Source organism: Otolemur garnettii, unplaced genomic scaffold (assembly GCF_000181295.1).
Source record: "Otolemur garnettii isolate 467f Iridium unplaced genomic scaffold, OtoGar3 scaffold00001, whole genome shotgun sequence".
Taxonomy (NCBI): Eukaryota; Metazoa; Chordata; class Mammalia; order Primates; family Galagidae; genus Otolemur; species Otolemur garnettii.
Genome location: NW_003852396.1, coordinates 53,714,929 through 53,731,133, shown reverse-complemented (window position 1 = coordinate 53,731,133; position 16,205 = coordinate 53,714,929). Strand labels below are relative to the sequence as shown.

General features: G+C 35.4%; 1 protein-coding gene across 1 annotated transcript in view; it reads right to left on the bottom strand.

Moving 5' to 3' along the window:
* Positions 1–14,373, bottom strand: part of ANO3 (anoctamin 3) — a 413,466-nt gene extending 399,093 nt beyond the window's left edge. Inside the window, 1 exon segment of the mRNA XM_003781189.2 lies at positions 14,220–14,373. Within this exon segment, the coding sequence (XP_003781237.2) occupies positions 14,220–14,373 (154 nt within the window).
* Between the last annotated feature and the right edge of the window lie 1,832 nt (positions 14,374–16,205).

Sequence of the window (16,205 nt, the reverse complement as noted above, 5' to 3'; positions counted from 1 at the left end):
AAGAGCACTGAGATCCCACGCAAGACAAATTCCTGACCTCATGAAGAACGCTGAGATCCCACTCAAGACAAATTCCTGACCTCATGAAGAGCGCTGAGATCCCACTGTCATCACTGAGTATCAACATCCAGACAGCTAACAGAAATCCTTACACGGCCAAAACCTTTCTGTCTCCTTTCCAGGGCCTTACAAATTTTCCTTTAGAAGTACCTCTTTGGACAGAGAAAAGGGAATTCCCCTACACATCTATAGAGTAACAGAAATTTTCTCTGAAGTTTGGCATTTTATTATAAAAATGAATCATATTTGTTCCACTTTCTATCAAATCCTTCTTTTTGTATTTTATCAGAACATGTGTGCCCCTGTAATATTCTAAAATTTAAAAATGAATACAATTACTTATCAATGAAATAAATGCTCCTATAGTTTGTGATATGTATCTGACACACACTGTCGGATAGTCCTGGCGATAATTGTGTGTCAATTTGAACAGCTCAGTTTCCCTACATAGATACTGCAATTTGCCTGATACAAATTGTGAAGTCTCAGAACTTGGTCAATCACCACATTCGGGAATATCATTATAATATGTGGTCTACCCTATAAAATATATTTAGAATAATGTTTAGCATATGGTAGATATTAGTTACAGGCATTGTGCTAAAGGCTTTTCTTTGTCATTATCTCATTTAATATTCTTAACTACTCTATGAGGCAGGAATTTTTACTTCCTTAATATATCTGTGGAATTAGAACCAGAGAAATATTCGCTGAATTTTCTGCAGTCATGCGACTAATAAGTAGCAGAGAAAACTCTCCTCTGTTGCTGTCTATTCAGAGTAACAATTTTAATTTAGATAGGAGTGCTGGATTATGTGATAGACTCCATTTTTAGACAGAAAACATCTACTTCTATACCAACAAGTCAGTTTTCAACTATTGATAGCTTAGAAATGTACCAAAATAAATGGCAAAGATTTTTGGATTTCCTTATTAAAAGTAGACAATAAGAATATTAAATCTGGAATTATCAATGTAGTTTATATGTTCTACTTATAAAGTGGAACAAGAAACTTCTGGGTAGAATTTTCAGAGAACATCAACAAGTCTATGTGTGAAAGTAAGATACCAACTAGGAAATGTAGACCATTTGTAGCCATCTAAAAACAATCAAAATAGCACAGTTGATAAAAAGGAGCCACTACAACAGGGGCAAAGGACAAGCAATGGCTTCTCCAGAATTTTTGAGGCAATGAACAGGAGCCCCATGTCACATAGCACAGTGGCCTTTGAAAAGTCTTCAGAGTGTTACAGACATATTTCACTGATGAATAGGGATGCAATATGATAAACAACATATTGACATGTTGAATTAAAAATTGATGTTTAAGTAATATATGTTGATCAAAATTAAATCCAGTTTGTGTGAGAATTAGTCATTATTATTTTTTTTTGCCCACATCACCTCGCTCCTTCTCTGTCTGATCTCCCCTGCCCCCATGCCTGACCATGTCATTAATTGTCATCAATTGTCTTCATATCAAAGTTGAATACATAGGACTCTTACTTCTCCATTCCTATGATGCTTCACTAAGTATAATGTGTTCCACCTCCATACAGGCTATTACAAATGCTGTAAAATCTTCATTTTTTGATGGCTGAATAATACTCCATAGTGTACATATACCACAGCTTACCAATGCATTCCTGGGTTGAAGGACATTTAGGCTGTTTCCACATTTTAGCGATTGTAAATTGAGCTACAATAAACATCCCACTCAACAGAGTGTTGAGACCAGAAACCATAGGAAGCTGAGGAATCAGAAGCCAATGACTCGATTCCCTGGACTGCAAACTTGTATTAATCAGTAAGCTTTCAGAATATATGGAGGCGACTTGAGATATTTCATAAGTCTTTCCAGTAAAGAGCTGTACTAATTTTTTTTCAGCAAATGCCTAGGAAAAAATTAAAACAATCCTTGAAATAGGTTCTGAGAGTGTCTCATCTAAGTCCTTTGTTTTTTAACTGAAGAAACAAGTCTAGAATGGCTTTCACTAGGGGGGCTCCCACCATTCCCTACTCTTAAGTGAAGTGTTTTGGGTGGATTTTATCTTACTCCAGCATAAGGAATTCAGTAAAAACTAATAAAGGCATAAGATTAGGTTGGAGAAGGACCACAGTGTCATTTCTTATTGAATTAGAGTGATTTTTAATCTAGTTCTGGAGTCAAAACAGAAGTATCTGCTTGAATCTCAACAGGCGGTTGTGTCTGTGGAATCAGTGGAACCCATCTCTCTTTTCACGCCTCATCTTCAGGACATTGCATGATTTTTTTTCTCCTAGAAACTTAGCCTCTTTCTCATGATGATGCAATGATTAGGGCTACAAAATTGCTATTAACAACTTCTTTATGTAGAAACAAGCAGAGTTGGACTGTCTGCAACTACCGACCCTAATTCATAACAATTATTTCTCCTTTGTGCCATCCTCTCTCTCTTGCTTTCCATAGTTTTATATTATTGTTCAGGGTCTTATAGACACACCTGTCTCTCCTTTCCCATAGTCAGCTTTGGATGTCCCTAAAGCCAGCTACCATCATTATTTATCTTCTCTGTCCTTTGTGCTCACTCCAGACTCTCAGAAGTGGATGGAGCACCTCCGTTTGCCTCAACGCTTTTGTCTTCTCACATTCACTCTCCTGCTGGAACGTAGTAAAATGATTTCCCTTTCTGAGAAAGTAAAAATAAGAAAGCTCATAAAAACGATAGCCAAAATTTCCCTTAGATGTAATAAGTGATCACTTATATGTGTGCACCAGCTATTTCTAGAAATAGAGGAATTTTCTTATAAATTAGGTCATTGGGAGGTCAGAGGACTGGGAACAACAGCAGCCAAAATAGCGTCACGATTATGATCTTTATCACTCCCAACCATCATTTTCTAAGTATTGAATGCTTTCATTTGGGGCTTTATGCGGTGGTCCCCGCCTCATGAAGAGACTGGAGGACAGAAGGTCATCAAGATGCTTTTACAAACAAGTAGAGAACTGAAAATTCTCAGATGTTAAGGAATCTGTATTCACTTAAGGGCGCAGCAAAGTGTTTACCTCTCCAGGCCAATTTTTCACTTAAAAAAATGCATCTTTCTTTCTTAATCCATAAAAGATACAATTTCTTTATTGTAATATTTTTTTCTCATTATAACATTGATAAGTAATCATTCAAGGAAATTTGGAAAACCTATGAAGAATAAAAGATAAATTTTATTATTATCCTGTCTGTCAGGACTGATAGAAGTTATTATTTTGTTATGTGTATTTCTTGTACTGCTTTTGGGCATAAATCTCACAAAATTATAAACATCTCCACAAAAATTGTTTGTCTCTTTACGTAATTTGTCGTCCTCAAACACTTAACGTCATGACCCGAATGTCTTTCAATGTCAATACATTTTATACAATATCAGTTTTTAAGTCTCTGAAACATTCCTTCCTGTGGATAGGTTATAATTTAATTACAACAAATTCAATATAGTTGTACACTTCAGTTGTTTACAGTGTTCCCCACTAAAGGTAACACTGCAATGGAGATTTTTGTCCATTATCCCTGTGCACACATGCGATTTGGAAATAGAATTTTTTAAGTAATGGATATGCATGATTTATAAGCCATTTGAAATACAATATCAAATCTCTTTCATGAATATTCTTACTTATAAACTCTATTTTTCTGCATATGTGACTAAAATATAAAGAATTTAAACTATGTTTCTGCCTTTATCAATGGACATGGTCTCATACATGCAATGTTTGAATAATTCCATGTATAGCTGTATATATATCCTGTTGATTTATCTCCCCCTTAAAAAAGTGTTGGAATTAAAGGGTGCCTGACTGATAAACAGAATCTTGAAACCGTTTCAGTTTTAAAAGGAATAATACTTGCAAGCCGTAGCACAGTACATTTTCTGTAATTGGTTATAAATTACTGTTAGCCCTGTGGACTCCATGCTTTGCATAAGAACATACCCAGTGCTTTAGGAACAGATGCCACCAATTATGTTCCAGAAAGAACATTATGAGGAAAATTTTTGGCCACATTCCATCATGATAACCTGAGAATCTCACTATAAATATTTTACTGTAAGATTTGATTTATTGCACAAATGTCCATTAAAAAAAAAAACAGAGTAAAATGTTTTCATCCAATGTCAAGAATGTGTGATACCAAGAAAACTTTGAGGGTAGATATTTACATGTCTAATCTCTATACCTGTATTTGTATTGGTGTACCTATCTTTATCTCTCTCTACAGTTTAGTGAACTCCACTAAGGTAATATGCACTAACGTAATGGTCACTTATCAATTCTTCCATTAGCATTATCTTGTATACTATCAGAAAAGCTACTTTTTGATTCATCACTTTAAAATTATAATACATGTACTCAAATGCTGGTAGACTACTGTCCATAGGCTTTTAACAAAATGATGGCTGTTGGGAGTTATTTCATTTCACAACATCACATTAGTATTAAATTTTCATCTTACCTGTGCACCTTAAATATGCATATTATATGAACCTACGTTGTTCTTTGTAAGAGAGAATGAGCTGATGGTCCCTAGGCGCAGTCATTAAAAGATTAGAGTTGCATTAAAAGAAAAAAAAGAATACCACAGAGTAAGTGAAGGTTTCTATCAATTTGTCCATCTTTGTAAAATCATATTAGCAACAAATAATTTAGCTCCTCCTGTTCCTAGAATTTCTGCTGGTCCCTCCTTAGGGAAAAGAGATATAACGTATATCTTCTCCTATGGGAATTTATTCTTTGTTTGATGAATTACCCGGAAATTGGAACACATATCTAAAAACTGAAACAATTAAGTTCATGACCAAAGGCATAAAACAGCTATTTCCCTTAGATTTCAATGTCATAGAAGTGGGTTGAAAGTAAAATATTGTATAGTAATAATGAGAAGAAGGGCTTTTGGGAAGAGTATGGATCTGAATTCATATGGGGATGAAAGGTAGATGTAAGAAAAGTAGAAAAAACACTATATGGAGTTTCTAAATAAATACCCACCCATTATACAAAGCCCTCTGATAGAAGAGCTATTGCTGAGTATAGCTTATTATGACCAGAAAATATCTAAAGAACAATTACTATAATGTGAATATAATTACAGGAGAACTTGATGATTAACCTATCAGAACCATTGACCAAATAATCAGTTCCCTAAATTCAGAATGTATGAATGTAACATAAGGAACTTCTAAAATACAGATTCCTGGGTTATAGTCACAGAGTCCACTTGTAAGTCATCTAAAATGAGATCACAGAATCTTTCTGTATTGAATATATTCTGGTAGACCTAATGAAAGTGACTGATGGGTTACACATTGGCTTTTTTCTTTCTAAAGCACTATTCTTCAAGCTGAGATATTTCTGACTTAGTGACTGGGACTGGCAGGATGAGACAGTCACCTGTTTCAATCATGTGCATAGATTATTTTCATAATAACATTTATTTAGTTATTTTTTGGAAATAAAAGTATAGACATTATTTTATCTTAGAGAGACGAAAGAGAGAGCAGGGAGATGGTGTGGCACCCTGGAGAAAGAAAGAATGCCCATTTATAATTATATTTAGAAAATGCATTGAAAGCAGCCATTGTGTCACCTAAATTCTTTACACTTACCACAGAGACTTGCGGAGAGCCAGGCACAGAGAAGACTCCTAATCTATACAAACAGTCAATAATGGCAACATTATAACTAACATTATCCATGCGACTATGGGTCATGGTTTTAAGTATCTCATGAATTAAGGACTTCTAATTCCTTCTACCTGAACAAAAATCTGTTTCCGGAGTGGCCCACATTTTCCTCTTTGGTCAGAGACGGGCTTCTGAGATGTGATTAGCAGGGCTGGCATTCTCTATTCTAGGGTCTGAGGACATAGGGTCAAGTCCCTTCTTTGAGTTTCCTTGCGTATCCTTAGAAGCTGTGGTATAATGAGGTGACTTTGGACACACCCCTAGATAGCTTCAGGATGGGATCTCGTCACCAGAAAGACCAAGCCTTGATTATAAGCTTGGACTGTTCATGTCCAACTACCAACCTCAAGGAAGGGTAGAATCATGCCTATGTATTAAAAACTCTTTGAAAACCTTTAAAAAACTGGGTTCAGGGATGTTTTGAGGTGGCAAAATCATCCATGTGCCAGAAGGGTGGTGTACCCTAAATCCATGGGTGCTCAAGGGCCTGGCTTAAACACTTCCAGAATTTGATCTATATGACTCTTTATCTGGCTATTAATTTGTATCTGTTATAATAAACTATAATAATAAGTATAGTATTTTTCTAAATTATTTGAATTCTGCCAAATTATAGAAACTTGTGGGGCTATAGAATCTCCCAACTTTGTAGCCAAATTGAATAGAAGTGTGGGAACCCGATACATGAGGCTGGCTTCTGAAGTGGAGGCAGTCTTGTGAGACTGAACCCTTAAGCCTGTGGAGTTTCATGGTAACTCGAGGTAGTTAGTACCAGAATTGAACTTAATTATAGCACACCTATTTTGTATTAGACAGCTGGAAAAAGAGATAGAGGGATAGCACATATTTCATATTGGAAGAAAAATTACCTCTTAGAAATCATGCTCTTCATTTCCTGAGAGAAAGAAATAATCATTGCAAAGGCCACCTGTAGAAACTCAAATTACCCAGGACAATGGAAATGTTGTTCTTTTCATACAAAGCTTAGGACAAATACAATTTTCAGCAGAGTGGTCAGTCACCTGTGGGCTATAGCCTGCAGTGTATTGTTGCTGTTCATTTTCCAAGCCATGTCTGGAAAGGCAAATTCTCAAAAATAAAAGCAGCCACTGAAAGTGGTTTGTGGGCTTGCACACATGTGCTCATATGGTTTGAGGGGTGTCATATAATGTTTATAAAAGGTTTATGTTTACTCTCCTGGCTTCTGCATTTCTGAAAACATGGCATTTGTTTGGGATCAAGTAAGACCCTAAAATCTGTCTTTCTTAGAAAAGCCCAACAGTTAATTGTCTAATAATTCAGTTACATTTCACCTTTTCTGCTATCACGTAGATGTGATATCAAGAAATCTTTGAGGGGGTTTGGTGCCTGTAGCTCGGTGAGGAGGGTACCCGCCATATACATCGAAGCTGGTGGGTTTGAGCCCAGCCCCGGCCTGCCTAACAATGACAACTGTAACCAAAAAAACCCCTGGGTATTGTGGCAGGTGCCTGCAGTCCCAGCTACTTGGGAGGCTGAAGCAAGAGAATCACTTGAGCCCAAGAGTTTGAGTTTGCTGTGAGCTATGATGTCATAGCACTCTACTGGGGACGACACAGTGAGATTCTGTCTCCAAAAAAAAAAAAACAGAATGAAATCTTTGAGGGGTAACATACATTTTAGTGGGAAGTGCAATGGGCAAGGGAGTACTTAACTAGATTCCTTATCTTCATTTTTGGTCATAAGTAGTGGTGTGTTTCTGGGTAAGTAATTCTATGTAAAATTGTTATAGCTAACAATAAAAGAAAACAAATAGAAAACTTTCTTGACTCAAAGAGTTATGAATCCTTCACAACCCAAGAACTGCTAAGATTTCTGGAACTTTTTTTTTTAGAATAGATACTTAGAGAAGGAAACAACTCTCTTATGTTGGAAACCAGTTAAAGATGATTTTTAAAGATACAGCAATTATAAAAACTTCTGGTATCTAATGATAGCTCATCAAGAGGCTAGGATTAGTTTACTAACAGCTTGCTTAATGGAATAAACTCCATAATCTAGATAGAAAAAGATGACTAATGATGTTAACTGTTTCTCTAAGTGCATCATGAATAGATAGGGCAGATTCAAAATTGACAGTAATTATTTAAAATAAGTGTGTTAACATTTATTTTTCAAATAGACAAAGTAGAGATTATCATCAAGTGGATGTCTTTAAAAAAAAAGATATCAGCTTAACTATTTTGAATTAAACAGAGATTCAATTAAGAATATTAGTGATTTATAAACCTATATTTAAAATATGGTAGTTAATTATCATGCTAATGAACTTCTTCATGCCTCAAAACATTATTGGGAAAATTAAATGAGATCATCAAGTATTTGGCATTCTGATTACTACACAATAGTAGATACTATTATTCCTTTTTGGGGGGTATAATTGCCATAGTACCATGGAAAGTAGTAATAGGGGTATTTATGCTTGTAATACTGTAGTGGATAGAATACTAAGAATTAGAAAAAGTCTAGATCTAAATCCTTGGTCTTCTACTTACTAAAATGTCATTTTAACTCTTAGTTAGAACAGTTTCCTTCTTTATAAAAATGGGTGTAATATAATGATTTTTGTCTGTGGGTGGTTGTGAGAATCCAATGTAAAAAAGCTCCGCAAATTATAAAAGTCTTTGTAAACATCATTGTTGTATCACACCTTATAGATAAACAAAGACTTTGTCTTTATTCATCTTTATGTTCTTGGCTGAAGCTTCCTTAATGTTTTACATTGGAAATGCTCTAAATCTCATTGCTTTCATAAAGCTTTTTTATCATGGTAGGTGACCTTTAAGATTAACGAATCTAGTCTAGTCACATTATAGATGAGGAACATGGCTCAGGAGGGATGTCAAAACCTTTCCTGAGGTGATATAGCATTTTGGTCACTGTAAAGGACCTTATTCGGACTTTTTATTAAGATTCAATAATTACTACATCAGAGTCACTCAATTTATTTCTTTAAAACCAAAAACCCAAAGCATATTGTGCAGGATATTAGGAAATATTCTAGGTGAAAGTGTTAGGGTCTGTGAATTATGTGAAGTTCTACATTAAAGGAAATAAACAGATATTTTAAACATTGAACTTTCATCTTGAATATGCTATACTGCATTGTGAAATGCTAGGAAGAAGTTATACATTATGGCCAAAAGTTATTTCATGACAGTGGATGTTATATGACTAGCATTGGGACACACCAGTTTTAAAAGAAAACATAAATGAAGAATCAAATAATCTTCAATTATTTGGAGTTAGCATTGTGTACTAGCTAACACTGTGGACTATTTATATATTTAAGTTATACCTTTATTGTTTAAATATGTAGCTTTTTATTTAATTTGATGTGTATTAGCATTGGTTTTTTTTCATATAATTGTGATAATTTTGGCTATACAACTTTAAAAAATGAAATATTTCTCTTAGGAGGTTGTTACCTAATTGTAATATGGTGCTTAAGTTCTAAGGAAGTGCCATGTCTGTATCATAGAGCAACACGTTCATTTACAGCCAGAAGCAAAATAATTAATGAAGGATAGAGATGATGGGTGAGAGTATCTAGGGTCTGGTGAGACAGCTAGAATTTAGAAACATTACAGTCACAGGACACAAAGGTGAAGACCGAGCAATAACTTGGTGCAACTGAGACTTAGGCATCCATAAAAGCAGACACTACAGATAAGAGGAGAAGACACCTTGGAAAATTGTACCTGGATCTGCTTAACTCAGGATCAGTCATTATTCTTTCTACCGTATTATTGTCACCATAACATGAACAAGTCATCAGCTTCCTAATTTTGGAGACTTAAAGCTCAACTAAAGCTAATCACCATGAAGTTAAAGACATCATTAGGTTAAAAAAAAATTGACAGATGTATAACAGATTATCGAAGAAATTAAATACGCATGGAGTTTTTATGTTTATGAATGAATGGAAGCTCCTATTTGTATTTATGTACACATAACCTATTTTTTTGTCACGTACTCTTTTTTTTTTAAAATCATAGCCATATACATTAATGCATTTATGGGGTACAATGTACTGGCTTTATATACAATTTGGAATGCTTACATCAAACTGGTTAACATAGCCTTCATCACTTTCTTAACTATTGTGTTAAGACATTTAGAAGAAGAATGCTACACATGTGTCAAATATGTGTAAGGCTGATGTCACAGAAGGGAATGGTCCACTATTTCCCTAAAACTTTCTTAATATCCTCATTGAAGAATGACATAAATAGCACAACACCTAAGGGGATGGAACTCTCAACTGGATTGACTAGGTTTGGGAATATGCCCTATCACTGATGATTTGCATGTTCTGAGAAAAATTAATTTGCCTGTGCTTCTACCAATTAGTATGAGAATAATAATATACCTAACTCCCCATAGGGCAGAAGGTGGGAGATTAAATAAGTGAGTGTGTGTGTGTATGTGTGTGTGTGTATATACATATATATACACACACAAATATTATATAGAGAGACATACAAAGTTTACAGTACTCTCTGATACATGAGAAGTGCTGCATATATGCCTTTCACCAATACCACAGTGGTGATGAGGATGACAATGACAATTGTGATGATGAAATGTTTCTGGCCTTAAAAGTTACTTAGAGCACATTTCATAATCCAAACAGGACATTTCTATTACAGTTAGTGATTACTGATTATAGATTAAATATACTTATGGAATACAAATAAGCATTCCCCCCCCCCATGAAGCTATTTTTAAACTTGATGTTCAAACACTGTTGGGGAGAAAAATGAACAGTGAATACAGGGGAAAAACACACTAAGAGCTCTTCAACTCAGGTCTCGTGGCTGCCCCTGCTCTCTCCCTGCCTCCCCTTACTAGGTATGTGTGACTTTGGCCCAGTTATAATGCTTCTTAGGTCTTCAGATTCACCTTCCACTGAATGGACTTAGACAAATGAACATTTAACTCACAGATTTTCCGTGAAAATGGCTGAGATTCTGTATGTTTGAGATATCTATAAGTACTGATTTTGATGACAAAGGGAAATTGCCTTTTAGATATACCTGCTCGACTTTCTATGAACTGGTTTTATTTTATTACAGTTCTTTTGTTATATATTGATTTTTCTATGGTAGGAGTATGTGTGCATAAAGGTTAAAAATGTGCTTCTACATTACTGAGATTAAAAGGATACATTCCTATCAAAATATCTATACATTTGTATCAAAAAAGGAAACATCGACTACCAATTTATTTTCATTTTCCTATGTACACCTCAGCCATTACCACCTAGTTCTAAGTATTCAATAAATATATTTTCAGTGAATACTTAAAACTTGATGGTATTAAAAATCAGACAAGAAGGCCAAGTCTACAAAATAGGTTCTACAATATTCAATGTTCCATAAAAATTTCCAATAAAGGACAAATTACACATTGTTTCTGTTCTAAACAATGACACCATTGAGTAGCAAATTGTGTGATAATTTACATGTAATATCTTAAAAAAGAAATACATTTAAAAATTTATCTAAAAATATTCCTTTTTTCATCAGGGAAATTTTATTTTTTTTAATTCTTGTAGATTCAGGAGGTACAAATATAGTTTTGTTGCATGGTACTGTGTTGGGGTGAAGTCTGTGCTTTTGCGCGACCATTGCTAGAATTGTGTACATAGTACCCAGTAGGTATTTCTCATCCTCATCCCTGTACATCCCACATTTGTGAGTCTCCAATGGCTTCTATCCCACTTTCTAGGTCCTTTGTACACATTATATAGCCCCCACTTACAAGTGAGAATATACATTCTTGGACTTTCTAAATATTCCTTATCACAGAAAACTCATTAAAAAGAGATACTATTTCAGGGTGGCGCCTGTGGCTCAAAGGAATAGGGTGCAGACCCCATATGCCGGAGGTGGTGTGTTCAAGCCCAGCCCCGGCCAAAAACTGCAAAAAAGAAAAAAAAAAGATATACTATTTCATATATAAAAAAATAATTTGGTCATTTATTTCATGTACATCAGGCATTCACTATGAATAATTGGGAAAGGATTTTCACCCCAAGGAACAATCTAATAGGAAACCCAGAGCTACATATTTATAACAAAAATTGAGAAGTGAACATTTTCATGTACAAGATGAATACTTTCTAGATGTTCCTTTATACAGAGAAGTAAACATAGGCATTTGGGAAGAAGATAATATTTATCTCAGTGAGATCTTCCTAAATGCAGGCAGAGGGAAAGAGTGGTTGAAAATTGTTGCGAAAGAATAATACGAACAGTCATGGGAAAGTGTAAATTTGTTGTTATAACATGCATGAAGATTAAATGAGGCTTGAAAAGGCTTTGGGAAGTCGAAGTTTAGACCTTGAGCACTAAGTTTATGATACAGGTTACAAAGAGTTATAGAAATGGAAATGGGCCAGACGTGTGTTTCAGAGATTTCTTGCTGTCAGTGGGCAGCAGGCTTATTATAAAAACCTGGAGGAAGTGAGCGCCGTTAGGTCTCCACACAGGTGCCTGTGCTGGAGGAAACGAAGAGAGCCTTTCAGTTGCTCAGCCAGGCAGTCAGCCAGTTAAAAGGCTTTTAATGTTTTTAAGAAATTTTTACCACGAGGCACACTGTTGAGTTCTGGGATACCGTGGTGGACGAAGAGGTAGAAAAAAGAAATATTGAACTAATAGGCATCTAAAGAAACACACACATGCTACTGCAAAAAATACTAAGGAATATTTGAGAGAACTTTGGGATCCTTGCAGAAGTAAGGACTCCCAAAGGAGACCTTTATAGGTACATAAGCTGAGAAGGGTGGAATTTGAGGCACTGCCAGGATAACAAGGTGGAAGTATTTCCTAGGATCTTTATAGAGCACAGCTGTGGGAAGACATTATACCTACCTATAAAGGTGTAGGTCAACTGCATAAAGGCAACAGTTGAATCTAAAGGAATGTATGTGCTAACTCTGATGGAGATGACTGGAAAGCCAAAAATGGTGAAAAGCACGTGAATATTTAAATTATCATAAAACCATAAAATATTTTGGTTCTAAACCTCTTTTCCCCAGCCAAGTCTACTGTATAAAGCTATGTATAAAAGAATTATGTCCCTGCTTCTATGAAAAATCAATAGCCAATAAGACTCTCAATTTAACAAAAAAAATCATGGCCATCATTTTTCTTACAGTGGAATAAAAATTTACAGAAGGATGTCTTATCTACTGATTATAGGCTCCTTATACCATAAAACAACACATATAATACAAAAGAATCTATGAACACCTCAGTGATCGTTTATGGGTCACATAAGAGCTATTTTCAAACAATCCAGACTAAGGAAGAATGCCGACATTCTTAGAAGAATCTTAGAGATTGTGAGACGGAATTTACTATTTCTCCAAGTATTTTTCATTCAACAAAAATCAATGCCCAGGAATATCCGGGGCTATGAAATCTTTGCTCAGCTCGTACATGCACACACAATGCTTTCCTTTATGAGAAAATGCAAAATAATCATGCAATGCTATAACACTATTTAAAATATAATCTATTCATGAGATGAAAGTTTTCTACAGAGCATAATCAATTCGTTGTTAAAATATCAGAGCTGCTCATCATAAAACAAATCCTCAGATTTTTTTGAGGATGGCAAACTACTAGTGTATAGCCTTGTTCCCTCAAAACTACAGAGCAAGAGGGAAAACTGAGATTCTGAATAAGTAACACCAATAAGTGTTAAGCAAATATATATATATATATATTCTTCACATTGCATTCCATCAACACTGTCAACTCAGATGGAATCTAAGTCAGGCCATAGAATAACATGTCTGAAAGAAATATTCTCTTCTCTTGTTCTGAATGAAAAGGTAAAACACATACATTATCCTTTATCCCACTATGTAAAAGGAGTCGGAAATAAAAGAAATGCACTGAAGACGGCCAGATTTTTCTCTGTAGTTGATGGATAAGACCCCTGATGTCATCAGTCACTCCAAAGTAAACTAAACCTCGATAGTCCTGAGTATTCAGAGGAAAAAGAGTCTATTTTACTATTAACACTTTCCTGAGTTTACTAAATTTTTTTGACATTTCAGTCTATACACAACCCCCTCAGCCCTCTGTTTCTTTTGCAAAAATTTATTTATAAATTTTGGGAAAAAAACAATTGAGGAAAGTGAAATTAGCATCAGCTATTTCACCACAAAGTAGATGACATCAACCTAGCAACACTCACCCTGTCTCAGAAAGACTGCAGTGAAAAGTCAGATGGGCTGAGGGAAGATCCAGGCAGGGCTGCAGAGAGATGCTTTTAGTAAGTTGGTATTAGAAGTTCTCCCTCACATTGTACAAGAGATCAGCTGGGTGAGGCTAAGACGGATATTAAAATACTCCAACATACCCATCTAAACAAGAAGTTCACTTACCAGTGGGGACAGAACTGCAGGGTTGAAGTTCCAATTGACTGGAATCACCAGAAAGTTCAGTCAAACAGGTTAAAGTAAAATCCGAGTTGGAAGCATGTTCCTGGCTGATGCCTTCAGGAGAAAGATTATCCATTTCAAATTTGAAAGCTGACATTGCAAACTCCTCAAAGATGTGTGCAAAGCAAAGTTCACAGTGCTGAAGTTTTAAAAATCACAGGAAAGTTTTTTTTAAAAAGTTCCCTGCCTTATAATCAGTAGTAACGCCAGGCTTTCCTGTAATTATTTTCATTTGGAAATCCAAAGGGGAAAACAAACCATGCAGGGCTGACGCTAAGATGTTTTCTGTCTTCACGCTTCTCCCAGGCAATTAACTTTGATGGGATGGATGTATTTTAGTGCTGATTTTCTTGAAGATATATTTTGCCTTCAAAGGATGGTAACACTCACCCCATCTCAGAAAGACTGCAGTGAAAAGTCAAATGGGCTGAGTGAAGATCCAGGCAGGGCTGCAGAGAGATGCTTTTAGTAAGTTGGTATTAGAAGTTCTCACTCACATTGTACAAGAGATCAGCTGGGTGGGGCTAAGGATCGTCAGGGAATGCAACTTTATTCCACTGGGCAGCTCATCAGAGGAATGCTTTAATTAGAAGGAAATGAATCGTAAATGTTATTTCCTGAATGAAGATTGTGAGACTGTTATCCTGCCACTTGTTGAAAGATGACCATGACTGTGGAGATTAAAAGGTAATCTCAAAAAATGGTCAAATAAAATGTACACATTTTACCTAAAAGATATATTTTCCAATGCATTTCACAATATAAGCAGGTGAACAGAAGAACAAAATGCTAAAAAGGTAGCAATTGAAGGAGGTGATATTGTTGGATTGTTTGAAAGGCAAAACACCTGTCTGGATCACCTTAGCGATTTTTAACACCTGCATCAGTGAAATTTTAATTTAGAACCTTACCCTTATTCATGAGTCCACTAATGGCTGTCAAGAGGTACCCACTGATGACTTGTCAGGAAGTACTTTTAGTAAACGCTATCCTTTAGTTACAGGATCAAAAGAAGATGAGTTCAAATTAGCTTTCTATGGTCTATTTTGATCCATTATTTATTCATAAGTTTATTTCACTAATTAATTGATTTCTTCATTCATGTAAGTATTCATTGACTTCTTACTAGGAATTAACTTAGATACTAAATATCTAAGCAAGGTCACTCTAAAGAATGTAAACTGGATCTTATCTCAGTGGGAAAGAGAGCTGGGACTGGAGATTTTTATTATAACCAAGTTATTAGGTGTGGCAATAGATGTGCTTGCTACTTCAGAGGGATAGCATATTTAAAGCATTTTTTACTTTCTCGGTTCAGCATTCTGGTTCAGTATGCATACATACAGTTATGTGCATATTATATTAGGTTATTAGAATGAAGTGTTTGGTTTCCTTAAATACTAAATTTGACAGTTGATATCCCTGACAGTTCATAATGGCAATTCTTGTGGTTTTTTTTTTTTTTTTTTTTTTTTTTTGTGAAGCTACATTATCATTTTCCAAACACACATTTGGCTTCTTTCAATTTTTTTTTTTACAGCAATTTCTGTGAAACCATGGACAAATAAAAAGTTCACATTTTTATTGACTATGAATCTCATTGTGGAACCAACACAGTGCAGACACCTCAAAATACCAAAAAAGTATTGGGGAAGGATGTGTCTAATGAATGCACAGTACACCGATGGTTTGATAGGTTCCTTTCTGGGGATTTTATTTATTATTTATTTATTTATTTATTTGAGACAGAGCCTCAAGCTGCTGCCCTAGGTAGAGTGCCATGGCATCACAGCTCATAGCAATCTCCACTTTCTGGGCTCAAGCAATTCTCCTGCCTCCGCCTTCCAAGTAGCTGGGACCATAGGTGCCCGCCACAACACCTGGCTATTTTTTGGTTGCAGCTGTCATCGTTGTTTGGTGGGCCCGGGC